The sequence below is a fragment of the Manduca sexta genome, chromosome 24 (assembly GCF_014839805.1).
Source record: "Manduca sexta isolate Smith_Timp_Sample1 chromosome 24, JHU_Msex_v1.0, whole genome shotgun sequence".
NCBI classification, from domain to species: Eukaryota; Metazoa; Arthropoda; class Insecta; order Lepidoptera; family Sphingidae; genus Manduca; species Manduca sexta.
Window position 1 is genome coordinate 10084286 of NC_051138.1, and position 27652 is coordinate 10111937.

Below are 27652 nucleotides of genomic sequence, written 5' to 3' on the forward strand. Positions count from 1 at the left end.
TTAGGGAGGTCGGAGGTCGTCTCTCCGACGTCTGCTGCGAAAGGGAAGTCCTATTGAACGCTCACTTTCTCTCACCGCCGCCTCTTTGGCGGACGTGACTTGTTCACAAAAAGTGGCAACGGAGTTCCAACCATCTTCATTCTCGACCATGGCTGCCACAACTGTCGTAAGCGACAAGTTGCCGCCCACAGTCGTGAGTAAATTTTGGCGCAATGAATCCCATGCACGACAAACGGCCAAAGTGTGCAGAGCTGAGTCTTCTTCGCACTCACAATGATGATACCCTGGTGCCGGCTGTCGACGGATTCGTCGACAGCCGGCACCGAAGTACCTTCGGGAAGTACCTGTGTAGGATTCTACACAGGTACTTCCCGAAGCATCCTTACCCGAAAGTATCTGTGTCGTTCTAAAGGTTAAACTGCCCTGCTGCCTCCAAAGCCATTCTGCGAATATAGGCCGAATGGCTTCAATTGTCACCGTACCAAAACTAAAATGTTCTAGGCTTTGCTCCCATTCCGCCTCTAGGAATTGTTGGAGCCGGGTTTTTTCATTAGCAACTTCTTGGGGCGCTGGTCTAAAGCCCCGTGCAAGCAACATCTCGTACCACAGATACAATGACGCAAGAGTCTTCGCCTCTAAATCCCAAGGGGGAAATCCAGCCAGAAGGCCGCCTCGTAGGAGATCGTACGATACCCTTTGATAGCCCTTGACGGCCATCGCTCTTTATGGTCTTCGCAATACTACAATGTTGCGAGCTCTCAGGTGATCAGCCCACACTGGTGCCCCGTATAGGGTCATAGACCGTACGATCCCTGCGTAAAGCTTCCGGCAGACGGAGTTAGGCACTCCAAGATTAAGCAGAAGCCGCGCAAGCGCAGCTGCGGTGCTGATAAGCTTGGGGGCGAGCCGCTAGAAGTGTTCTATGAAGTTCCATCGGCTATCGAGAACTAGGCCCAAATACGTAATTGTTGGCTCAATGCTGATACGAGTACCACCCACTATAATATGGAAATTACGAGGGGGCGCATTCCGTGGTCCGTGAAAGCACACAGCCTCGCATTTGTTGAGGGCCACTTTAAACACCAGACGCCGAATTCGGGCAACGACATGAGCAACCTCAGCTGTTGCCAAAAGACCTGCCTCCCGGTGCGATTTGTCTCGTGCAGTGACAAGCGTGTCATTGGCGTAACAAACCACACTAACTCCTGGAGCAAATGCACCTCGCAACACCCAATCGTATTCAATGTTTCACAGTAGAATTCCTAAGAGACTGATCCCTGTGGAACACGGCATACCATGTCATACCGCTTCCACCCCTCGCGGACGGGAAAGGTGATATTTCTTTCCGACAGGTAAGCCTCAACAATGCGGCATAGGTAAGTTGGCACTTCATGGTATTGAAGTGTTTCCCTTATGCAACTCCAAGGCAAGGAGTTTAAAGCATTAGCGATATAAGAGACACCGCTAACATAACCAGCTCAGGAAACCATCGAGCTTCGATTAAGAAGACTTTTCTCTACCTGTCTCCAGCGAGGCCAATTTCCGCGATGTTGGAAATCGGGAAAATTGGTCTTGTTGAGGAAAGAAGGGCGCCCTGTTGATTCTCCGTCAGCTAACCGCCCAATAGTTCTGTTTGACGAGGTGGGCAAGCTATTTGAACGAGTTATTGCGAAACGCCTTGTTCAGCATTTGATGGAGATAGGGCCGTAACATGGCATGGTAACATATCATAACCTAACTCATAAATAATATTTTTTTTCATTTAGGAGTAAGTAGGTACTTAATTTATTAAACTGAATGAAAAGTGTTGTGTTACGTACTAAATTGATTTATAAGAACAAAATGCGTTCATCAAGTTAAAGGTTATTTTGCAAAATGTAAACAGTGTGATAAAAACTTTTCATGGAAAGGAGGTGGCACTACTTCACTGAAACTTCATCTCAAATTAAAACACAGAGGTTTTCCGAACACCCATGTCCCCCAATTAGTTCATCGATAATGAATAATCGACTATGACGACGAACGATAGTTAGTAATCGTCGCCCTACTGTATTACATAATATTTTTATTTTACTTTAATCTTATATCCGTAACCGAAACTATCCGAAACTACCGGATAATCCGAAATAATTACATATCCGTAACCGTATCCGAAACCGATATAATTTTATTCCGATATCCATATCCAAATTGAATATCCATAACATCCCTGGTTTTAACTATGAATTTGCAGCGCGCATTCTGTCAGTCACTGTCAGTTATTTCAAACAATTGAAAGTTATATAAAATTAATATTTTCGTTAAATTTACTAATTTTCCGCGCAATTTTTTGAATTTTTTTTCATAAGAACCTTCTCCTGACAATAAGAAACACAACAAAAAAATAGTGAAATCGGTCCAGCCTTTCACGCGTGATTCTGTGAACAAGGGAAATAGGGATTCATTTTAATATACGTATATAGATTTCTTCCATATGTGCCTATTTCTTAATTTTTGAAAGTAAACTCACTAGAGAGAGACACACTAGTGTCCCCATATTTGAACACAAACTTCCTGCAACTAAAAGTGCAAACAATTTGCGCAAAAAAAAATATTTTTTGTTCTACAAATGAAATACGATTTGTTAATTTATTTTTCATTTTTCACTTTAATTTATTTAAGTACTGCTTCTCTGCTTGAATACATTGAAGCAGAAATAAATAGCACAATACATTAATTTGCTTGTCTTTTTTAACTAATTTATTCAATACTAGCTTCCGCCCGCAGCTTCGCCCGCGTGGATTTCGGACTTCAAAAATGGAGCCGGTCGCGAACGTTCGAGAATGTTCGTTTTACGAAGCTACTCGCTAGGTGATTCGCTAGCCTCTAGGTGCCAAGCAAGCCGCCTGCCTGTGCGTTCGCGACCTTATATATATACAAAAATAATCCTTATAGCATGATTCAGTATTCACGCGTGATGGCTTATTATTAGGGTATTTCATGTATAACTTTGGTGTTTCTATACCGATTTCTATGATTCACTTTTATGGAATATTTAATAATGTTAACTTTTTTAATTAGGGATGACTGAGAGTGTTATAAACGTAAGAGTAGACAAATATAATGAGAAAGCTTCGAACTGCTAAGCTATCGGGACTTACACGTGTTATTGTGAGTCAACCATAAAAGATAGACATATGCTGTCGAGGGATATTTTTTACATAATTTTAAGGAGAACATTTCCGTCATACATGATTTCTGTGTAGCTTTAACCATTAAGGATGCACACGCGACGGAAGCTTAAAAAATGGAGTAACTTCTCCCGTTTTCCCAACATTTCCCTTCACTGCTCTGCTCCTATTAATTGTAGCGTGATGAAAAGTATACTATAACCAGCACAGGAGTATGACAAATAATTGTACCAAGTTTCGTTAAAATCCGTCGAGTAGTTTTTGTTTCTATAACGGTTATACAGACAGACAGACAGACAAAAATTTTACTAATTGCATTTTTGGCATCAGTATCGATCCCTAATCACCCCCTGATAGTTATTTTGGAAATATATTTCATGTACAGAATTGACCTCTCTACAGATTTATTATAAGTATAGATAATAATAAGCAATATTTAGGTGATAAGACGAATTTCACATTCTCCTTGAAATTATAAAAACGCACACAAGACCTTCGATTTATGATGCATCCATCACGTGGCATCACAAAATGAAATAGTTCCGCATAAATTTAGAATAAAATTCACAAAACCACTTACTCATTTTTTTCATACAAAAGTGAATTGTACCTACTGTAGAAAAAAAGTTGATTCACCCATCACCCAGTTAAAACTTACATGAGTACCTAATACCTAACCGTTTATACCATTTTATATTTTACTATTCACTGTTATTACTACAAAGATAGGGTTCGTAGTAAGCGGCGATAGCCTAGATGGTTACGGGACTGACTGGCGAGATGTACGTATATCCGGAGGTTTAATACCCATAAACATAAACCTCTTGTCTTTCCTAATATCTGGTGAAGGAAAACATCGTAAGGAAACGTGCGTACCTTAGAAGTTATGTATAAGAATTTTAAGGGTATGTGAAATTTACCAATCTGCACTAGGCCAGCATGGTGGACTAAGATCTAATCCCTTTTAGCAGCAGAGGAGGCCTGTGCCCAACAGTGGGACCATATCGACGCTTGAAATGCAATCATATATATTAGTAGAGTGCTTTTAAGTTTTGATTTTTAATTTTTATATAAAATTTCATAACAATTCAACTTTTTATTTTATTAAGATATAGTCTAATTTTATTAAAATTATCCTAGACCTACAAAACTTAGATCAAATGACTCAGAAAAAAACAGTGATTCAAAATATTTATATAATTCATTTTCGGTATAGTTGTCGCTTAGATATGATTATTGCCTTACAAGCGTCGATGTATAAATATAGCACCGATATTATTTATTATTATTATGTCTCATAAACCTACTTAATTGATATACTTACATAACAAATTACAACATGAATTAATAATAAAATAGAATTTAAATTACAACATTGGTGCTTAGAACGCAATGCCTTTAGGCCTTTTTTAGCCTGGCCGGCCCTGAGAAAAATACTGTTAGTGAAATACAAAAGAGAAAACAACGCTGTAACAATTTAGTCAGTCTTACTTTCGTTTTTACACTTTTTTATATGTAAGGATGAAAGAAAATTTCATATTATTTTTTACAGGGAATCTCAAATATTTTTATGAACTTAATTGATTCCTTCCTAACCGAATTTTGGCCACAGCGGGCAATCTCAACAGAGATCAGCCATGTACGCAGGAAATATTATAGTGCACAAGTGTGTGCGCAATACACAGGTGACCGTACCGTCTGTTTCTTTACTCTCATAATGTGGTGAGACGGCAAATTAACCGAAATTATATAATTAATACCGAAATTAGGTTAGTACTTACCTTTTTATCGAAATTAAGCAAAAGTAACAATTATTTTTTAGACCATCAAAGGTATTGACAGTATTGCGTAGTACGAGTATACTTTTCGCTTTAAGGTATGATAATTATATTGTTGGCCAGTTAAAGGTTGAAAAAAGTGTTATGTAGCAATGCCATCTATGTGATTTCTGGCTTGACAAAAACCTAGTTACCCTCAATGTATAAAATGGCTTACGAGTCTCACCATAACCATAATGTTATCAACAAATTACCGAAAAGGGTTTCTGATATATGGGGCATTCCACGTAAAGCGGGCACGGAAAAAAACTCGATGTCTCCGATTTTCGTAATATTTGATTATGTTATACCGTTATTGTGCACCGTCAGTAATATAAATATATTTTTTTATATTATAATCAGATGTAATTGAATCCTTAAAGCAATGCAAAACATGATAAAATACTGTGATATAAAGTATTTAGTTTAATTGAAAGTTTTTACTACTTCGCTCTCTCTGGCGACCGCCGCGCTTCGGCACTGTAATCGGTCTATCTCCTAAACGACTTCTCAGCCCATTATGAAACTTCGCAGGGATTATCTATACAATAGTAGCTATTTTTAGAAAAAAAAATAAAAAATATATAAATATGCCAACTTTGTGAAATTCAAGTTTGAAACTTTCAAACATATTTTTTTCAAAGAAAAAAAATCATTTTTCAATTTCCAAAAATACAATAAAAAAGCTCATTAAATGAAGTATTTATTTCATTGCTTTATTTATTTTATTGTAACATTTAAAAACTTGATAATTGGATTCGAAGTGACGTATACCAGCCGGCCAGTCAAAACTTCAAAGTCCTTTAACTCGCTAACCAGACTTTATACTTCAAAAATATTTTGTATCTGGATCGAGGACATATACCTAGTCTTGCCATAAATATTGTAATAAAGAAAAAAGAAAATTGTTAACTGCAAATAACATTTATTACTTTTACAGTGTGTCAGTTTAATACATAAATATAAAACAATTAAAAATATAAAAAGCTTATTCGAAGTGGTCTCCATTGGCTGCAATACAGTCCTTTAAACGATGAGGCCAGTTATCAATAGAAGCACGCACTCTTTCCATGGGAAAATTCTTCACTGCCAATCGTATAGATTGTTTTAGGGACTCAAATTATCATGGCGTTTAGAGCAAGCTGTACTCTCTAAAACTGACCACAAATCATAATCCAGCGGATTAAGATCGGGACTAGACGACGGCCAGTCTTCAGCTCTGATGAAGTCCGAAACGTTCGATTCCAACCAAGACTGCGTGGACCGAGCTTTATGACCCGGCGCCGAGTCTTGCTGGAAGGACCATACTTGGTTATTGAACATGGTGATGTTAAGGGGCTTAACTACCTTCTCAAGAATGGTATCTTGATACACTTGTGCCGATGTTTTGATACCATTTTCACAAAAATATGGCTCAGTCACTCCTTCATAGCTAACACCCCACCAAACCATCACTGAAGTCGGATAATGTCCACGTTGCACTCTGTCGACTAATTGGGAAGCTTCCTTAGAGCTTTGAGCATAAATACGGTCATTTTGTTTGTTAAAATGTTGCTCAATTGTAAAAATTTTCTCATCCGTAAACAAAATTTTTCTGTGACCTCCCTTTGCGTACCGCTTCAGTAGTTGTTTCGATTTTACCACCCTATTCTTCTTTAAATTATCAGTTAAGAAATGGCCAGTGCGTCTCTTATAGGCTGCAAGTCCTAAGTCATCTTTTAAAATACGCGACATGGTTCTAGGTGCTATCTTCATTTCCCGAGATAAAATCTTTTGCTTTCGGACAGGATTTCTTCGAATTCTTTCCCTTACTGCTTTGACCACCTTTTTCGTACGAACACTACGTGGACGGCCAGATCTTTTCTGTCACAAACAGAGGAGGTCTCATTGTACCTATTAATAGCCCGGTACACAAACATTTTACTAATACCAAGTGTATGGAGAGTTTTAAAAATTGCATTTGGCTCCATACCTACTTTGTGTAATGCTATCACAGCGATTCGGTTCTCTTTATCACCCCACACCATTTTAATATCGCAAAATATTTTACAATGTATTGGCGCCAAAATGAGAAAACACAATGAACAATCGTATAAAAATGACAGATTCGAAATTCAAATGTAATATTTTTTTATAATTAAGTGTAACAGTATTTATGGCCAGACTAAGTATAGGTATAACATAATCAAATATTACGAAAATCTGAGACATCGAGTTTTTTTCCGTGCCCGCTTCACGTGGAATGCCCCATATAATAGTTGATAAATGAAGACGTCACAACCATTGGATGGTAACACTTGCTATTGTATTATACCAACACAAGGATTAGTGCTTCGCCCGCGTGAACAACCTCTCCTGGTATTAAAGTTCTAATGTGCAGATAAATACATCTCCGAGAAAAACACATTTATACCTATTATGTTAATGGAGACCATGTATGGTTAATAGCATACAAAGAGCTATAAGTAGGTACTAGTAAGTGCCTACATCTAAACATTATGACAAACTTTCATATGAAGTACAATATTAATAAGATAGGTATTTAGTAGAAAAGCACCATTTATAAGATCAACGCACCTATATACAAATTTCATAACATTTAAGTGATTGAATGTTAAAATAACAGCCTTTTAAAAATGTTGATAAGTAATATAATAATATTATAATATAAGCCGGCTTTGTGGCGAACCGACGGTGAGTGGTGACAGCGCGTTCCCTGGTTCCGTGGGGGCTAAATGAAACCCCCCGAACCTTGGCTTGCCTTGACTGGCCGGCTAGGGGTAGAAGTCGCAAGAGCTAAGAACCTCAGCTCCAGGGTGGAAGTGTTCAATCAGCGTAATAGCGAGGAAACCCGCTCCGGGACGCGAAAGCGAACCGCGATGATGAAATCGGTGCACACCTTTCGATACCCTTAAGCCCCCCACACCGGTCCGTCCTTGGCTTACGCCACTTATGGGATGCCCATATCTATGCCCGTCGGGGGCAAGTCACCGTCTGCCTTAAATACATAAGATTGACACATTTTACTTGGCAGGCGTCCCGTTGTCTCAATCAATAGCCCAGCACCAGTCCAGTTAGATCCCATTCATAGACTCAGTATAATTCCTATCTTTTCTGCAATAGTCCCTGCACCTTGCAAGCGTTGTCTTTGGCTGTATTTCCTCCATAAGTGTAGACAGAGTGAGTACTTGCAAGGTGTATAAACCCCAACTAGAGTAATGTATCTTAAAGGGGACTCTATGTGTTGGATCCATGTCCTCACGCAAGCCTTCCAAAAGGACCAGCCTTTATGCCGTGATTTCCCGCAGAAAAGATACAATATAATATAATAGTAATATAATAATATAATAGGGTATTTTAGTGTACCTATGTGAGAAAAATTCCAAAAATCGCAATCGGAAAATAGTAGTTTCAGTTCATAAAATTATAAAATATTTTTTTAAAATCAATTCAAAGTTTTTACTTTTTTAATCTGTTTTACAAATATGCGAAACGAGAGCCGCCATGACATGACGTCATCAAGGTAGTAAACAACTTGAAGTGTCAATACGCGTTCACTATTTTTAATTTATCGAAATAGACAAATTTTTCGGACAATAAATTTGGATCTTTTCTCGCAAGTTGTAACCAAGTTTTCCTCATAATTATATCAGTTGACAATTGAATCCACTTTTTTTTGGCGTTTTTTCACTAGTATTCTTACATTCAGGAACAACACACCAATGATAAGGATAGTAGCTCATTTTAATTGTAATTATTTATTTAAATTAATTAATTCTCTATGCACAACGTTGTTACTTGATGTTTACTGTCAAGATGACGTCAGCAATGTCGCTTCCAGCGCTTCCAGCGTTTGTGTTTATTTACGCGGGAAAACTTAAAATGTAATATTTAAATGTATAACATCCGGTCAAAATAACGCCCAAACCAACCAACCACACACCGTTGCTGCGAGCCCCGAGCTCGCTAGCGCCGCACCCGCACAAGGCGGAAGCGGCGGGAATCTCCGTCGACGACATACGCGCGCCATTACTCGCCCGGCACGTTACTGCTAAGTTACATATTATTGTTGTAAACTTTATTATTATTATTTTAATTCCAATAAAAATTATTGTGAAAAATGTATTTTAATGGCACTTATTGATTTAATATTTTTTTATAAAATTTCTAGTGGTATTTTATCACCTTAAGATTAATTTGAGACACTTTTCAAAAAAGTGTTTAATACCCTATTATATAACTGTTTGTATGGCAGCTACCCAGAAACCGTAGCCGAGGATGCGTCATTTTCAACTTTCTGAAAATGTAATGCGGGATATTTTGTGAACCTCATCTGCGGACTTTTCTTTAGGGGTCTGCCTTGTTAAGGCGGTGCTCCCAGCAAAACTACTCGCTAACCGTATTTTCAGAAGCTATCCATTCGAAATTTATAATACATACAGAATTTGAAAAAACATTATTTTTGTATAACATGTTATTTTAAACTTGATTATAATTTATTGTTAATTTGTTGTTGCTATTGCTTCCCCTCCTAAAGTATACATCATTTCAATTTGCAGCTGACACTTTTAAATAGATAATATATTAAGGAACATTTTTAGGATTTAAAATTTTCAACAAGAGCTGAACTCTACTCCGAAAATACAGTAGATCGAGCTTTCGCCCTGGACGTAAGGGATCCTTAGGGGAGCGCCACAGGCTGGAGTTGATGCATTTATTTTAAAGGTAGCTTTTAAGTAATAGTCAATAACTTTAATACAATTGCGACATAAAAATAAGTCGCTGAAAAAAGTTCTAAGAAATATATTATAAAACAAAACCCCCCGCTGCATCTGTATGCCTGTCTGACTCATTTAACTCAAAAACTACGCTAAGGATATAGGTATTAGGTATGGATATACTTCGAGATACTAGGAAGGACATTGATAACTTTCTATCCCGGGAAAATATAAAGCGCGACTTTTATAACAGAAAACTTTAGCCCGGAAAATATTTATCACGTGTGGAGTCGTGGTCAAAAGCTAGTAATATAAACAAGAACCTATCCCTTCCAATACCTTCATATTGGCACAGGGTAATGTTTTAGTTTTAAGATTGCACACTGCTGTTGCGGCTGCAAAATAGCCAAAGCGGTGATAGCCTACCCAAACGGACTAATTAAGTACTGGATATCATATTTTTTTTCGCACGGTACTGTATGGCCCAGTGGGATATATTATTAATGAGAACTGTGAACCTGAATTACACAACAATTCTCCCGCTTTAATGAAAAACGGTGTTACTACAAAAAAAATCTCTATTTTCCTTGGAACGCAGGAACGGATGGAACAATTTCGCTAATTCTTTTTTTGTTACGTTAATTGTTGTTAGGAGAAGGTTCTTGTAAAAGAAATATTAAGGAAGTTGAGCGAAATATCAGAAAATTTTAAAAACTTAACGAAAACATAAATTTTACATAACTGTCAGTTGTTGGAAATAACTGCCAGCGATTGACAGAATGCGCAGTGCGCACAGGGCCCTTATTCTGTATGATAGTGTAAACGCGTAACGCGGTCGTGTCATGTTATCTTCGAGAAATGTGCGTGGAATGGTATTCTGTAAGCCAAATTTCTATAGTCCTAAACATGATGCGTTGTGTTACGTGCTTTTTACGCACTGTCAAAATAACGTGCGGGATAGAGAATAAGGCCCCAGAAACAATAATAAGTTTTTGATTAATAATTTTTTTATTAATTATCCAATCTGAATTCAATGTTCATGGTTAAGACAGGACAACATCTGTGGAGTCAGAAAGTTACAAAATATATATTAGATATATATTAGCTCAGAACAATGACAAGCATAGAAGTAACACTATGACATTTGAGTGTACTGTGTCTTAGACAGCAAGAAATTTAATTGTGTTGCGATCCCTTCTGACATCTTATCAATATCGATAGATGCTTTGTCTCTGCTCTGTTGCTCTAGGCCACTGCAGCTTCAGGACAACGCTATATCACACACTGCACAACACACAGCCGTTAAACCAGAGGAGGTGCAACTAGAAGGTCTGCGACATTCACCGTACTCCGCGTTCCTTGCTCCAAAAGATTACCATGTATTCCAAAGTTTGGATTACTTTTTACACGGAAAAAAATAGACTCCGATGTGGCAGTCCAAACCGCCTTATGAGAGTTTATTTATTCTAGCCCTCATGATTTTTTAGTACAGGGATCAATGAACTCCTTATGAGATGGCAAAAGTGCATAGATAACAATGGTGCATACTTTGAATAAAAAATATTCTACAAAAAAAAATCGACTTCGTAGTCCTCCCATACAAAAAGCCAACTTCATATGTAATATTTGTGGGATGTTGAACTTGTAAAATAGCGAACATCTGTACAATATTATTGTTAAGCGTTACACATATTATTTACTTCATACATCGGAAATCCACCTGCCATTTTTCCGTTATTCAATATTAGCTTTTGCTCGCGGCTTCGCCCGCGTGCAGGAGTTTTCCGGGATAAAAGTCCCACTATATATTTTCCCAGGATAGTAGCCTATAACCTTCCCAGGGTCTTATACTATCTCCATACCAAATTTTGCTTTCTTATACCACGTCTTATGTCACGTCCCGTTCCCGTGGGAACGGGATAAAAAGTATTCCATGTCCGTCTCTGTATTGTAGTTCTGTATTTGATGAATAATGACACTGTCGTTTATGACAATATATTTATTAATTAAGACTATAAACATAATTATAATCAGACATGACCAGACGCTATCGGGACGTAAAGTGTGCGGAAGTGACAGTGGCCGGAAGGACGCCACATAGTGATGTCACTTTAGTAAGCTGAGACTACATCACTATGTAACAGTCTCCTAGTTCTAAGCTACCTCTCCACCAATTTTCAGCCAAATCGGTTCATTGTTAATTTGAATTATGGAAGGCACTAAAGTCAAAGAAACGAATGAATAATTAAATCGAGTGAACGTCCTCTGAAATCGCCCCTAAGAGGCTGCCGCCCATAGACCGTGGCCTATACGACCTATTTACAGATCCAGGACTGAATCCCACATAATATAAGTATTTGACTCAATTTTTAAAATAAATGCTAGATAAGTAGTAGATTTTTTTGTTATGAATGGAAAATGTATGATAGCGCGCCATCTCTTGTTATATGACGAAAATAATTACGAACAACTATATTACCGCACTACCGCAACTATTGTCAAATTTAAAAATTAGACTATGAGAGCAATACATTTTTTTATTTATCGTAAAACTTATTTTTATAATTATTTATATTTAGATATTAATTCTTTCGCATCTGCGACGTTTATTTCACACTGTACGCGACTTAAAGTATTGATTTCGATTGTCTCATACTGCGCATGTATAGGCGTGAACTGAGATCTTGGGCACATATTGTGATATGGCTGTGAATTTGCTTGATATAATAATTTTGTACAATCTTTACTGAACATTTTCCCATATAAAAGTAAATCTTTAAAATAATAGTATGTGGCTATAGACTTACAGTATCTGGGATAACATGGGAAATATTCAAGCCAACGAGAAACAACTAAAAACGGGTAAATCACCGGCGAAAGGTAAACATTTCATAAGGAACCTAAACAGGAAATCGCCAGGGCGTGAGAGCAAAAAACATGGAAGGAAAAAAAGTGATATCAAACGTGAGCCGTTCGACAGAGAGTTTGATAAAACGCCAGATTCAGATAACAACGAACCGGTCGAAACATCAGATAACGATACGGTCGAGTGCGTGTTCAAAACATTGTCGCGGGACGGGGAGCGCGGCGAGTCGATGAGCGCGCAGTCAGAGGTAACGGTGACCAGGTGCGAGTACGAGCCGCGCGTCGAGCGGCGGTCACCGACCCGCGACCAGCCGCCCAGCGCCGACTCCACCTCGGAGTCAGTGTTCACGGACCCGCTCACGCCGCTCGCCGTCGAGCTCAACCAGTGCTACTACTCCGCCGAGAGCGACAGCGCGCACGACGACCTGCCGCGGACCCTCACGCCCTCGCTGCCGACACACGAATGTTGTCCCACTCCGCTCACCGTAGACATGCCGCACGACGATGCGGCCTCTACGCTTTCCGCCGATGACACGGGAAAAGAACAAAAACTTGATGTTATCGATGACAGTTGTCACACATTGGATAATGAAAAGGTTATGGGCGGTATACTATCGGGATTGCGAACTGACACCCTAGAGAGGAGCACGCACGAGTGCAACCATGATTTCCGTGACAACCGGTTGAAGGCTTCTCCTGGGCAAACCTCGTTTACACTGTCAAAACATCGTAAAGTGGAGCTGCCACCTGTAGGTTACGAACCTTCCCTAACTTTACTCGACCACGGTGAGTACGGCTTTTATTAGCACTGGACACTGTTGATAAAATACTCTACGACAACATTATGATTTATGACTATTGCAATTATAAAGTGAATACCTACATATAAGTTCGTCTTACATATTTTAATATCGTATCGGTAAAACAATGCCAAAATGACTTGAGTTGATTCGTCTGAATTGATGTCAATTCTTATCTGATAGTAATTCGTAATCGATCGTCTTGTAAACATGATGCTGCAAATATTTTTTGCTTTACGATTATTTAGGCACATAAAAAATAAACAGACATCAAGTACACAGTTGGCGGTTTGTAAGTAGTGGATAGTTGACCGTTACTGGTGTGTTATGTGCCATAATCATTATGGTTACGAGAAACTCGTTTGTAGATTTCTTTGTTCCGCAGATGGAATATTTATGGGAACTTGTTACAATATCTTATAAGTTTTAAAATGTATGCATGTAGAGTGATATAACTAGACACCGAATTATGAGCATAAAAAATGCATAATATAATCATGAAAAATATTAAAATATGCAACATGAAATAATGAAAAGAAACTTATTAGTATTCTTTTTTTTTTCAAACAGCATACAATTTGTATTATGTCGGTACCTACCAATATATTATAACATATAGTCTGAGGCCCTTGACCATTTAATAACATATTTAGGTACATTTGTACCTAAATAATTGTAGTGAAGGGTCCCTATTACCTCTACGGGGGCTAATGCGTCGCGTCTTATTGCAATAACGGGCGTTCTAATCGAAAGAGTTTTGATAGCAGTGAAGTTAAACAGGCGATTTTTTTAACACTTACCTGTAGGTCTATTAAAGCTATTCTTTAATTATAACGACCGTAATTGCAAGAGGGATATGCCTCCGTAGACGAAATAAACCCTTCTGACTATAATATATATTCATAGTAAATAAATAGCAATAGGTGCAAAATATAAAATATCACGGTTTTGCACGGTATTTCTAAAATTATTCAGTTTTAGAATAAAACTTTAAATTAAGGTGGTAGCTCAAGGTCCATTTTCATACATTTTGTTTCGGCTTTAATCTGGGTAACTAAACAAGTATTGGCAAGTAAAGAATTTAAATTCACGTCTAGTTAGTGATTAATTCTCGCAGTTGAAGAAAAACGTAAAATAATTAATAATCATGGATATTTCGGCCTTTAAAATTTAATATGACGAAATTTTAAAGGCAGAAATATCCATGATTATTAATTATTTTTACATTTTTCTTCAACTGCGAGAACTAATCACTAACTAGACGTGAATTTAAATTCTTTACTTGCCAATACTTGTTTAGTTACCCAGATTAAAGCCGAAACAAAATGTATGAAAATGGACCTTGAGCTACCACCTTAAATGTTTTCTTTTACCATCACCTTAGCTCAATGGTACGATTGTTTATTAAAGTATTTATCACCATTCATATTTAATACAAACTACTATGTACTTATTATATTATTACGGTACCTGCATGTATTTATTATTAGTGGTGCTTTAACATTGGATTTACACATTGTAAACGTCCCTACATTTGAGGTTAATGTGCCTCCATAGTTCGTTATGTTGTCCCCCGCTTTGCTCTGGCTCGGGAAGTGAACAATTAATATTTATAAATCCTCAGTATCTTTCTATTTGATTTATTTCGTTCCGGGATAAAAACAAATTAGTATTCCCCGAGTCTCGCCTAGCTTCACCGCTCGGTGTCATAAAATTAGTGCCATTACTGATCCTGACTTACAGGAGTTGTAATGGTGGGTGTGTGTAAAGGCGGGATAGTTTCTGTAAGTGTCTACATGTAGGTATCGTCACTCATCATCTTCGAACCCGGGACCTCAGAGCGGTGGCGCACCGCGCACGCAACGCAACTACGGCACAGTGCAGTGTTTATTGATATGGAAATAAATTTATATATGAATAACACAGCGTTATATTTTGCAGCTGTGAAAGGCAAAGAGCGGCGGCCGGTGAGTGTAAGCGAAGTGTCGTCTACTCTAGAATCAAATGTTCTGCGGAAGGTGGCCTCATTGACACTGGAGAAACATACAGAGTCCAAGATTATACGGCCTAAGTTCGTTCCCGACAAACTAGACTTCAAGCTTTATGAAAAGTTCGAAGGTACTTATTTGTTTACAAACCTATAATTATTGGATTTTTTTAAATTACAGCATAGTAGTTTGTTACTAGATAACAGACCGCTAGGGGGCTTCTTGCCTACACTGTTTCAGTGGACATGTAGCCATTTTTTGCCAGATAAACCCGGAATCGTGCCTAATGCTGCAAAGGCCACTGTGAGGTTTTGGTTGCTATGTCGGTATATAGTATAACTACCTATTAAAAACTCACTGAAACTGAAACAAACAGTAGGGACTAGGTAGCGGTCCAGCCATGACCCTTGCTTTTCATGTTCCTGGTCGGCGCCTACTGCCCAGCTCTACCGTAATTATACTTTCCCCGTGAAAACAAAAGTCATCAGTAGATACTTATAATTATTAGGTAAAAATACTTTATCAAAATAATTTGATGTGTAGGTACTACTTTTATTAATAAAAGACTGTACCATGGTACGCTTAGATCAGTTTTCCTAGATATCAATTATTTCTACAAGCACTTCCGTGTTGCAGTTTTACAAATCCGATAATAGTAATTACTTACTTACCTGGTTTAATAGTTTCTGCTGCTATCATGATACATGATACATCACTTTACAAGTTGAATGAACATCATGATAACATTGTTATCTTTTTTTAATAAATTACCTATTTCTTATCTCCATAATCAACAGTCTTTGTAAAGATATCCCATTAGTTACATGTGGGCATACGTGACTAAAGTAGGTGCGCTAAGTCAAAGGTTTAAATATGCATTTCTCAGCTAATCGCGTTAATTTTACTAGTTCATCTGTAGCACAAATTAATTATGTTGAGTTCTTAAACAAATTCCGTTCAACAAAACAAGGCATCCAAGATATAGTGACTATATTAGGAGTTCATACAGATGATGTGTTTTCTTCTGGAACTAAAAAGACACCAAAAGCGTTATGGCGACGCTCATTTTATAAGTGTATTAAAAAAAAAGATTCTCTAGTGCCATACACACGCGTGAAGAAATTGAAGTTTCAGTTTGGAAGAACTTCACAGTGGTTAAGTGTTGCAGTGTTGGTTATAAACAAAAGTAATTCCAAAATGTACATAAACTGCGATTTAAAAGTGGGCCTTATAGAAATACGTTTTTATGTGTGCAAAAACGGACATACTTTGTACGATATTAAAGTTACAAAAACTATATATTGTGGTTGCTGGAATGACCGTAAAGAAAATGCTGCCAACCGTAAGTTAAAAATATACCTAAATACATACATACCGAATCTTACGAAGATGCCTTGTATACACTTACATTACGTTTCTTACACACCCAAGATCTCATACAATCTATACTTCTATCTATATTCTATACTATTACTCAGCTAAAGAGTTTGTTCGATTGTTTGTTTAATCGCGCTAATCTCAGTAATTGCCGGCTCGAATTGAAAAATAATTTGTGTTGGATAGCCCATTTATCAAGGAAGGCTACAGGCTATATATTATCATCACGCTATGATTAATGGCAGCGGAGCAGTATTGAAAAATGTTGTAAAATTGGGGAATATTTATTACTTTTGAGAGCTTCAGTTGCGGTCGCTGCGTAAATGGTTAAAGTTATGCAACAATTACGTATGACGGAATTGTTCCTCTTAAAAAAATTAAAAAATATATAAGTATTATAAAACAAGGACTCCAGCCACATCTATCTGCCTCACTGAGCGCGATAAACTGAAACTATCCAACGGATTTTGATAAAATTTTGTATGGAAATAGTTTTAGACATGGAAAGGACGTAGGCTACTTTCTTTCTCAGGAAAATATACAGAGCTATTTTTATCCCGGAATTTATACTATTATATATAGCTGAAGGATTTGTTTGTTTTGTTTATTTGAACGCGCTTATCTTAGGAATTATACGTTTAAATTGAAAAATTATTTTAGTGATGTAAAACTCATTTATCGGGGAATTCTATAGGTGTTTAACATCACACTACTTATACCAATAGCAGCAGAGCATCAATAACTAATGTTGCAAAAACAAGGAAAATTTATACCTCTTGAGAGCTTCCGTTGCGTATGCATATGTATGACAGAATTTTTCCTCTTTAAAAAGTTCTAAAAAATATAATACAAAGTTTTTTTTTTTTTTTTTCTATTTTAATGGCTACAAGCACTGGGTTGCTGTGCTACGCCAATGACAACAAAGTTAAGGAAACGATTTTTTATACATATACAAACGTTACAAAGAGTATAAAGAATTTAGAATACAAGTCAGTTAAGCTGAAAAAATAAAATAAATTATTGTAAAGACTCTTTGATTGTAAAGTATATAATAAATGTGAAAGTAACTACTTGATACTTGAAATGAAATTATAGTTTTATGTCATTTTCTACAATGAAAGAAGATATAAATACAAAGTTCACCTTTGCATCTGTCTGCCTATCTGATGCGTTCAAAGTATAAAAATCTGCGTTCAGAATTCCCAAAACAACACTACAAGTCTGTGTTGCTTTTATGCAAAATAAAAGTTATCTTAGACAAATTAATGTGTAGACGGAGTAGCGCGTTTCAATGGCGCCAAAACTAGGAGGCCAAGTATTATAAGCTAGTGTGCGTGACAGCTTCGTCATACGCTATCCCTACGTAATTCTGCTTAGCCTTGTGTGTGTGTACATAATGATACCAGCTGCTGCACGTTTCCCATTAAAATACTAAGAAAGTTATGTTTATGTAATACAAAAAAAATATAATTGACTCGAAGCAAAATATTTAATTTCTCTGATTATAATTATTTTGTAATTGCTCTAATAATAAAGATTTTGGGGTTATTACAAAGTCCACATCTTGCAACACTGTATCAGTCACTAATGAAATTGACATTTGCGGTTACGAGTATATTTCATTTGTTTTATGTTTATTATGTTACGAAAATTATGATTGTAAAATAATTCCTGGCCTGTAATTTGCAGGTCAGATGCTTCTAAATTGGTTCATATCGTCGGTTACCGAGAACAATCATTTAAAAAGTTTATTGAGCCTGCAAGACTTAAAAAACCTTGGCATTCAATACTGTACACATCTCCTAGCAGCCGGGGTGCTTAGACAAATACCAGATAAGGATGCACCAACGGAATATATATTTAAGGTATATATCATCCCGGAGTCGTTTCAGGTATCATTCATCTTAATAATGGTAATTTTAAAATGTTTCAGCCCAATTTAATGTATTACTGGGCCCATATGGAGGTGCCAGCGTCCCAGCCCGTAACACCCGGTAGGCTGCACATGTCTGCATGGCTCCCAGACAAAGATATCAATCGTTTAAGCCAAGATAACTTGATAGACAAAAACAACTTTAAAAATCAAAACAACAATGAAGAAATAAGTGATATTAGTGAAGCTAAAATATTAATTTCCCAGTTAAAACGTAAACTAAAAGATCTTGAGTACCAGTTAGAGAAATATAAGATAAATACTCAGATTGATATACTTAACAAGAACTTGGAAAAGGGATTTGAATCTATCACTGAATATAATTTATTAAAAAATAAAACTGATTTGATCAGTAAAGAGGTGCAAACATTTAACACAGCAAGCGAACTGAATAATCTGTCTAACAAAACTGTGATAAGCAAACCAGAATGTGACCCTGTGAGAACTAATGTACATATTGATAATATTTTAGTGTTAAGTAGCCAAGGCGGCATAAATGATAAAGCCATTCAAGATGATACAAGTAAACCTGAGATAAGATCTGAAAAAATAGAAAATTATTGTAAGTTAAATAAAAGTAGAGATTGTAATAATGTATTCAGAAAGGAAAGTTTATTAGAATATGAAAGTGTTGAAAGCGAAAAGCTACCTGTGAATACTAAAATAACAAAAGAAACCTTAAGTTCATTAGAACCAGTAAACAATAGTGAACAGAGCACCTTTGACACCATCTGTGAAAGTTCATCAGAAGCCTCATTCCTCAGTTCATATGCATCGGCAGATTTAATTGTTACTAAAGAGCAAAGTCCCTTAGACTTAAATAAAACAAAAAATGTTGCTTTAAAAAATGTTTCATCGTCAACAAATATTCCCAGTATGCAGGTTTTATATACTATGGACAAAAAACAAAATGAATTGGTTGAACCTATTCAGCCTTTACACAAGCAAACAAATAATCAGGATGTAATCAACGGACCTTCCTTAAATAATCAACATAATATTCTTAAAAAAAACAAAGTTGATGTATCTATATCTCAAAGAAGAGAGTCAACAGATGATGTATTTTTAAGATCAGATGAAGAGCCTAAAGAATTAGAACAGGGATCGCCACTACCTCCTCCTCTGCCAGGCATGCCACCACATCCACCTCCCACTCCTGGAACAGACGGGACCCGTGTATCAACTACATACCAAAAAACTTCTTTACCATCTCCAGTCTTAGAATCATCCACTTCATTTTATAAAACGGGGCCATCACCACCACCAATGCCAGAAATGGGACTTTCTCCTTCACCTCCACCACCAATGCCAATGCCAGCAATGGATCCGCAACCACCACTAATGTCAGATATGGGGTCACCACCATCACCAATGTCAAAAATGGTACCGCCCCCACCACCCATGTCAGGAATGGGACCGCCCCCACCGCCAATGCCAGGAATGGGACCGCCCCCACCGCCAATGCCAGGAATGGGACCGCCCCCACCTCCAATGCCAGGAATGGGACCGCCCCCACCGCCAATGCCAGGAATGGGTCCGCCCCCACCGCCAATGCCAGGATTGGGACCGCCCCCACCGCCAATGCCAGGAATGGGACCGCCCCCACCGCCAATGCCAGGAATGGGTCCGCCCCCACCGCCAATGCCAGGATTGGGACCGCCACCACCGCCAATGCCAGGAATGGGACCACCCCCACCACCGATGCCAGGAATGGGACCACCCCCACCGCCAATGCCAGGAATGGGGCCTCCACCTCCTCCTATGCCTGGTTTTGCGGTATCTCCACCTTCAGGTATACATCCACCTCCACCGCCTATGCCTGGTGCTGGTCCACCAGGGATACCTGGCCTGGGGCCCGGGCCTCCCCCACCACCATCATCAAGTTTAGGACCAGTACCATTCCCAGCACCTCCTGTTGGTGGATGGAATATGCAGAGATCAAGTAAGATTTGAATTTTTTCTATGCATTTAATCATTTGCAACATACAAACGTTTTTTTTATTACAACTTAAAAAAAAAATTAACCAGGAGAATAATATACTTAATATATTAATGCTTTTTAAACTAAGCAATAAACTATAATTATCCTACTGGAGTAATAAATTATAAAATATATTTTACAAGATGAACCAAAATGAATTTCCTTCAATATAAATTATTCACTATTTTATAATTTCAGCTCTAAGGAAAACACCAGTGAAACCAGCTGCCCCAATGAAACCCCTGTATTGGACCCGAATACTAGCAGCTCCACCTGTATCAAGTTGTCAAGGAGAGTCAGAGCCTAGTTCAAAACCATTGTGGTTGGAAATAGATGAGACACCATTAGACAATATTGATGAGTTTACAGACCTTTTCTCTAGACAAGTTGTAAAAGCCCCAGCCAAAAAGAAAGTTGAAGTAAAAACAAAAATTCAACCAGTTAAGATATTAGACAGTAAGAGATCGCAAAATGTTGGTATACTTGCGCAGAGTTTACATGTAGAGTTCTCAGAAATTGAAAATGCTATATACAATTTCGACACGTCTGTTGTGAGTTTAGAAGCTTTGCAGCAAATTTATGAGCTGGTAATGAACATTACTACATATAATATTACAATGTATTGATTTTGTTGTAACAAAATTCGCATGATCTTTTAATCTTATTACAGAGGGCGAATGAAGAAGAACTATCTATGATAAAAGAACACCTCAAAAGTAAACCTGACATACCGCTAGATAGGCCAGAAGCGTTTTTACACGATCTCTCTGGCATACCAAATTTTGCGGAAAGAATATCGTGTTTTATGTTTCAAGCCGATTTTGAAGATTCTATAAGTACAACGATGCACAAACTGGATAATTTGAAACATACTTGCGAGGTATATACATTGTAAACCCATAAATATTATAGTTTGCACTAAGTATTTTATTGAGCATTGACTTCAAAATTCGAAATTTTATTTCGAAAACACCAAAAAGCGAGCAATCGTAGCTATAAATTGTAATTTTTTGTGCAACTAAATAATGAAAATTAAATCGCTCCATTGACGGTAAGATCTAATTATTTTTCAAACCCTTTTTCAGTTTCTTACAACTAGTGAATCTCTTAAAAAACTTTTTGCCATTATCCTCACTCTGGGTAACTATATGAACGGTGGTAACGGGCAAAGAGGCCAGGCAGACGGATTTGGACTCGAAATACTCGCTAAATTAAAAGATGTCAAGGTTGGTCATTTTAATATTAAGTATTATGATCATATTTTTTTTGTATGTGTATATAGTTTCTTTAGGCTTAAAATAGCTTCTAAACTTAAAACATATAGTATGTCGCGTGTGAGTGTCGGTAGGTAGTACAGTAGTGTTGATGTGGCGCAGTCGAAGCAGTCGAACGTGACGCTGCTGCACTTCATCGTGCGCACGTACATGCGGCGGTGCGGCGGCGCGTTGTCGGGCGCATGCGCGCTGCCCGTGCCGGAGCCGGGCGACGTGGCGCGCGCCGCCGCGCTCGACTTCAACGACGTCGCCGCGCACCTCAACGATCTCGACAAACAGCTTAAAGGTAATAGATGTTATCTATACTATTATATAAAGCTGAAGAGTTTGTTTGTTTGTTTGTTTGTTTGTTTGTTTGTTTGTTTGAACGCGCTAATCTCAGGAACTACCGGTCCAAACTGAAAAATTCTTTTTGCGTTGGATAGCCCTATGTTCGTGGAGTGCTATAGGCTATATATCATCACGCTATACCCAATAGGAGCGGAGCAGTAATGCCTAATCTCAGGAACTACCGGTCCGAACTGAAAAATTCTTTTTGCATTGGATAGCCCTTTGTTCGTGGAGTGCTATAGGCTATATATCATCACGCTATACCCAATAGGAGCGGAGCAGTAATGGCTAATCTCAGGAACTACTGGTCCAAACTGAAAATTTTTTTTTGCGTTGGATAGCCTTTTGTTCGTGGAGTGCTATAGGCTATATATCATCACGCTATACCCAATAGGAGCAGAGCAGTAATGGCTAATCTCAGGAACCACCGGTTCGAACTAAAGAAATCATTTTGTATTGGATAGCCCTTTGTTCGTGAAGTGCTATAGGTTATATATCATCACGCTATGACCAATAGGAGCAGAGCAGTAATGGCTAATCTCATAAACTAGGAGTTTGAACTGAATAATTATTTTTGTGTTGGATAGCCCTTTGTTCCTGGAATGCTATAGGCTATATATATCATCACGCTATGCCCAATAGGAGCGGAGCAGTAATCGCTAATCTCAGGAACTACCGGTTCGAACTGAAAAAATATTTTTGTGTTGGATAGCCCTTTGTTCCTGGAGTGCTATAGGTTATATATCGTCACGCAATGACCAATAGGAGCGGAGCAGTAATGAAACATGATGCAAAAACGGGGACAATTTATTAGTTTTGAGAGCTTCTGTTGCGTGCGCTGCGTAAACGGTTAAAGTTATACAACAATAATGTATGACGGGATTGTTCCTCTTAAAAAGTTCTACAAAAATATATCATAAAACAAAGTCCCCCGCTGCATCGGTCCGCCCGAACGTGTTAAACTCAAAAACTACCCAACGTATTAGGATAAAATTTGGTATGGAGACAGTTTGAGACCCTGGGAAGAACATAAGCTCCCGGGAAAATATATATCGTGACTTTTGTAACGGAAAACTTTAGCCCGAAAAACTTTATAACGCGGGCGGAGCCGCGGGCAAAAGCTAGTATAATAATATAACGTGACATTTGGTAGGTTGATACCGACATTCTTTTTATATCATCAATCTACTTTATTTCGTTTTAATGTGTAATCGGCGTAATACTTTTGAGTAGTAGTAAGTATTTGGATCCGATTTTATGATTTGTCACCTATCTGACGTTAAACCCCTTTAAGGTGTTTTTGTGGCAGGCTAATTAAATCAGAAAATCCCACACAAAATTTTGCTTGGCTTAGTAACCGAACTTAGAACCTTGTGGTTCACACCTTACATACAGCAACCATAGTAAACCTAATTTAAGATTATTCTAAATACATAATTTGTTTACAATTTATATGCACCTATATTTTAATTTTTTCTCTAACTTTCAGCATGTAAAGGAAAAACGAAGAAAGTAATAGAGTCAGATACCCAATCACGGAATGTTGCGGAGGAGCACCAGGGAAGTGAAACCAAGAAAGATAATACCGATGTATTCAAAGAAAAAATGACAACTTTTATATATGCGGCCGAGGAAAAATTAAAGACTGAAAATGAAAACTTAGATGAATGTCGAAATAAATTTATCGCTACAGTTAAGTTCTACCAATATACCCCTAAGTGTGGTAAAGTAGAAGAATGTGAACCGAAAGAGTTCTTTTCTTTGTGGACATCATTTTGTAGTGATTTTAAGGACATATATAAGAAGGAAGAACAGATCGCGATAAAAGAAAAGTAAGTTTATGGATAAGACTGTACATTTCAGAGATCCACAAATATAATAAACAATATCTGTTGAGTAGCTTTGGTATGCAATAAATTTTGTCTGATTAAATGTTCTTTTGACGCCTGTAAAAGATTGATTTGTGTCGAGTTTTTTTGAGTAAATTTATTTTTTTGTCTGTTGACTCATAATGTACATTTACATATATCATTATGTGAATGTAGGCAAAAACAAGATGGTAAAAATTAGCCAAGTTCCCTGAAGAATGTCCTCCCATTGGCCATAAATTGTTGCTTAACCATACTGAAGCAATAAATCTTTATTTGTAGTAATTGATTATATTTTTTAGGTTAAAAGAAGCTAAGAAGCTTCAGGATGAAAGAAAATCTTTAACACAACCAATAAAAGAAGGGGGACTGAAAGCAAGACTACAGAAATTATCGAGTTCTAGAAAATGAGAACTTATTTAGCCTTTTTGTAATTGCATTGTTATATGGAAATATTACTGTTGCTAATTAACCTAAATAGAGGTATTGCTCTGTTGACGGGCTATCAATTTCAAGAATGTTAGTAAAAAAAATATGTCATGGAGGGACAGGAGAAAAAGGTGGATGATTTTCTAATGCCAGCTGGAAATTGATTATTTGTATTTATAGCTTATGGCAACCAAATTAACGCATTTCTTCAAATCTTTATTTCGCGTTTCTGAAGTACAAACACAATAAAAAAGAAATACTGACTCAAAACTTCATAGTAATATTTTTTTTACAATTCCATGCTCTGCATCTATCAGGAACTATCTTAAATTTATATTGTGCACTTGTATAATTCATAAAGCATTGAAAGGTTGCAGAGGCACTAAGGCACTTAAGACATTAAGTATTTATAATTTTATGCATTTCACACAACTACTTTTCTCCATAAAATTAATTGTATTGGCAAAGATCAAGAGAGTAATGTTTCAAAACTATGTTGAACTCATAAAATATTACACAATAACGATAGACTGGCTCTATATTACAAGGACTTTTTAAATTTCTAACAAGTAATATGGTGAAAATTTTAAGTCTACTTTTTCCAACATAAGTAAAAATTAATATAAGAGCCTGTAATAGTAAGCCCACAAAATGACATCAGAAGCAAATATGTTATGTGGAGTGTTGCATGTAAAAATCCTTTATTGCCTGTTTTTTTGATGCATAGAATACTTGGTCAAAACATACTGCATACTAACAATTTATCAATTTGGCCTATTAAAATGTAAATCCACATTAATTGAAATGTATAAAATACATTGCTATTATATGTACTCTTGTAATATAAACATAACATCACCTATAATTTTGTACCTGAGCTGTGCTTTTTTGGATACTTTAACCTGTAACTGCCAGCGTTTCTATATCTATGAAGATGGTGCTGTATTTACTGTTATGTGTAAATAAAATAAAAAATATTTAAGTATTAATAATAAAAGTAATTTTTAAGTTGTTTTTATTCAAGATAATCTAAGCATTTGTCTTTCCAAATCCTCTGGGCTTTCTTTTCAATTTTACTATTATCTGCTGAAGATTTGCAGAGTTTTGACAAAGACTCTTTTAGAACTTGCCACTGCATAAAACTCAAGTGACTTGTTAGTGAAAGTCTACTATTCCCATTTCTTAAATCTGATTCCTTGTCAATAAATTTTTGTAAACTATATCTATTATATACTTTTGGGAAAAAATGGTCCGAAACAATTCCTTTTTGCAAGTTGCACAAAATATTAAAACTCTCTCTGGATATTGCTTCACCATGGTCTGTTTCAAGTTTGCTGGATATTTTTATTTGATCAGAATCATGCATATTTCCACTCGTACTAGCCACTTCGGGTTCTAACTTTTCCTCACTAGTTTCTACAAATTTAATAATGTTGTCAAACATGTCACTATCACCATCCAAAGGGATATTCAAATTATGTAGTTTTTTTTGTGACCATTCTAATCTCCCTAAATTATCCACATTTTTCAAATCCAACCAAATTTCAATATCACCAGGTAGTTTGTACTGACTGGGTAAGAATTGCAGTCCTTGCAGTTTCAACTTGTCAAGATAAGAATACAAAATCCTGTACCATCTTGTTGAATGATTCAAGAGCACTTTACTTATAGACCACACTCTGCTTAGTAAAGCGTATGGCATTAAACACATCCAATAACTTTCACCTCTCTTCAGTCTGTCTAAATAAAACACAGCTGCCTGCTTTGAACACACTGAAATCCTTAACAGAATTTTTGAGAATGTCAGCAATCGCACTAAAATATACTCCAACATCTGTCTTGTAGGCAAGTATTCGTCATCACTTCTGGGCAACACTGACATAAAGCTCTCTATGTCTTTTAAGAAATTTAGAACTAAATATCTATGGAGTCCTGTGTTCACTTTTTTGAAATATCTGTAGCCAATGTCACCTCGGAATTTCTTATCAAACTTGTATAGGAATCTGGATAATAAGGCACCTTCTTTGTGTAATGGTGACTGTTTTGACAATATCATCATAATATTCTCACATGTGTGTTTCAGTTCCATGACATCTGAAGAATACAATATGAGGTTAATAAATTAATAATTGAAGTCCTAGATCCTAGAACTTAAAACAGCCAAACAAAATTCTTTCTGTTTGAAAAACAATATATTATGTCTTGATTGCTATTGGTTTTATAAGATTGTGACATTTTGATATATTTATTCGGTGAGCTATGGGTGTATTAGTATAAGTTGCACTTTAATCTCAGTTAATTCTCGTTGTCACAAGAGTTGAACTTCAAGTGCTAGGTTATGTGTCTTAATAATTAAACATTTGTGCCAACTTGTAAATAAAGGAATGAATAATCATTGAAATTTCTTACCAACTCGAACAGTGCTTGTAGCAGTATGAATTGGCGGAGGTAATAGAGAGGCATCATTCCAAGGTTCCAACATATTGATATATAAATGGACGAAACCACTATTGAAATATAAATACACGTAAATAGGGATATGACTATGTACTGAATACCAAAGCTGAATACTAAAATAGTCAATATTTTTTTATAGATCGAAGAGGGTTACCCAAATCCAATTTGTTGTAACTGGCTGTAACGTATTTACTATTTAAGGAACGTGATTACTGGTGATTACTGATTAGTGAATCGTACGTGATACGTGAATGACAATGTCACTGTCATTGTCATTCACCTATCATGTATAACCATTGTGTATAACGAACATGCACGATTCACTGTCATTATGACAGGCGCTACCATAGTATTGTAGTTGTTCCTCAGTTTTCTGAGGTAGTTGTAATACTTTTTGGCGCTACGGACTACTGAGTACTCTTTTTTTTTTGACAAAATGCCGATTTGATTTATAGTCTCTTTTTTATTTATTTTTTCTGTTATAATTACTCAACAGGTGCAAAATCACCGATAAATAAACGGTGACAGTCATAAAATAAAAGTAGAAGGAGAAGACTACTGAGTATTTGGTGTTACAAAAATTCACCGATATTTATGAATTACATACTAGATCTGGCGTTCCGAACATGTGTTCTACTCATGATT

At 36.9% G+C, this 27652-nt stretch overlaps 3 protein-coding genes across 5 annotated transcripts; 1 reads left to right on the top strand and 2 right to left on the bottom strand.

The window, feature by feature from the left end:
- LOC119190437 lies at window positions 1-717 on the bottom strand. Its single transcript, XM_037442401.1, has one exon. It carries the CDS (start codon window positions 715-717, stop codon window positions 1-3), a length of 717 nt encoding a protein of 238 aa, XP_037298298.1.
- Window positions 718-12512: 11795 nt separating this feature from the next.
- LOC115445395 (formin-2) lies at window positions 12513-25551 on the top strand. 3 transcript variants are annotated; one of them, XM_030171640.2, is made up of 10 exons: window positions 12513-13356; window positions 15312-15488; window positions 18425-18600; window positions 18669-20610; window positions 20848-21236; window positions 21320-21529; window positions 21735-21875; window positions 22026-22209; window positions 23743-24085; window positions 24424-25551. In XM_030171640.2, the coding sequence occupies exons 1-10, from the start codon at window positions 12528-12530 to the stop codon at window positions 24530-24532; spliced, it is 4500 nt and encodes a 1499-aa protein (XP_030027500.2). In that variant the 5' UTR covers window positions 12513-12527; the 3' UTR covers window positions 24533-25551. The 3 variants fall into 3 exon arrangements, with proteins under 3 accessions (XP_030027500.2, XP_037298103.1, XP_030027501.2); XM_030171641.2 differs by lacking the exons at window positions 12513-13356; window positions 15312-15488 and adding an exon at window positions 16165-16700; XM_037442206.1 differs by lacking the exons at window positions 23743-24085; window positions 24424-25551 and having other exon boundaries at window positions 21998-22101.
- LOC115445396 lies at window positions 25534-27308 on the bottom strand. Its single transcript, XM_030171642.2, has 2 exons — window positions 26960-27308; window positions 25534-26644 (listed from the first exon to the last, which is right to left on the bottom strand). The coding sequence occupies exons 1-2, from the start codon at window positions 27030-27032 to the stop codon at window positions 25566-25568; spliced, it is 1152 nt and encodes a 383-aa protein (XP_030027502.1). The 5' UTR covers window positions 27033-27308; the 3' UTR covers window positions 25534-25565.
- Window positions 27309-27652: the final 344 nt, after the last annotated feature.

Bases quoted from the DNA above. Each gene is read 5' to 3' on its own strand.
- LOC119190437 (XM_037442401.1), bottom strand. From the start codon at position 717: ATGGCCGTCAAGGGCTATCAAAGGGTATCGTACGATCTCCTACGAGGC.
- LOC115445395 (XM_030171640.2), top strand. From the start codon at position 12,528: ATGGGAAATATTCAAGCCAACGAGAAACAACTAAAAACGGGTAAATCA. The intron at 13,357-15,311 runs GTGAGTACGGCT...TATATTTTGCAG, and splicing joins CCTAACTTTACTCGACCACG to CTGTGAAAGGCAAAGAGCGG. The intron at 20,611-20,847 runs GTAAGATTTGAA...TTATAATTTCAG, and splicing joins ATGGAATATGCAGAGATCAA to CTCTAAGGAAAACACCAGTG.
- LOC115445396 (XM_030171642.2), bottom strand. From the start codon at position 27,032: ATGTTGGAACCTTGGAATGATGCCTCTCTATTACCTCCGCCAATTCAT. The intron at 26,645-26,959 runs GTAAGAAATTTC...TGTATTCTTCAG, and splicing joins TACAAGCACTGTTCGAGTTG to ATGTCATGGAACTGAAACAC.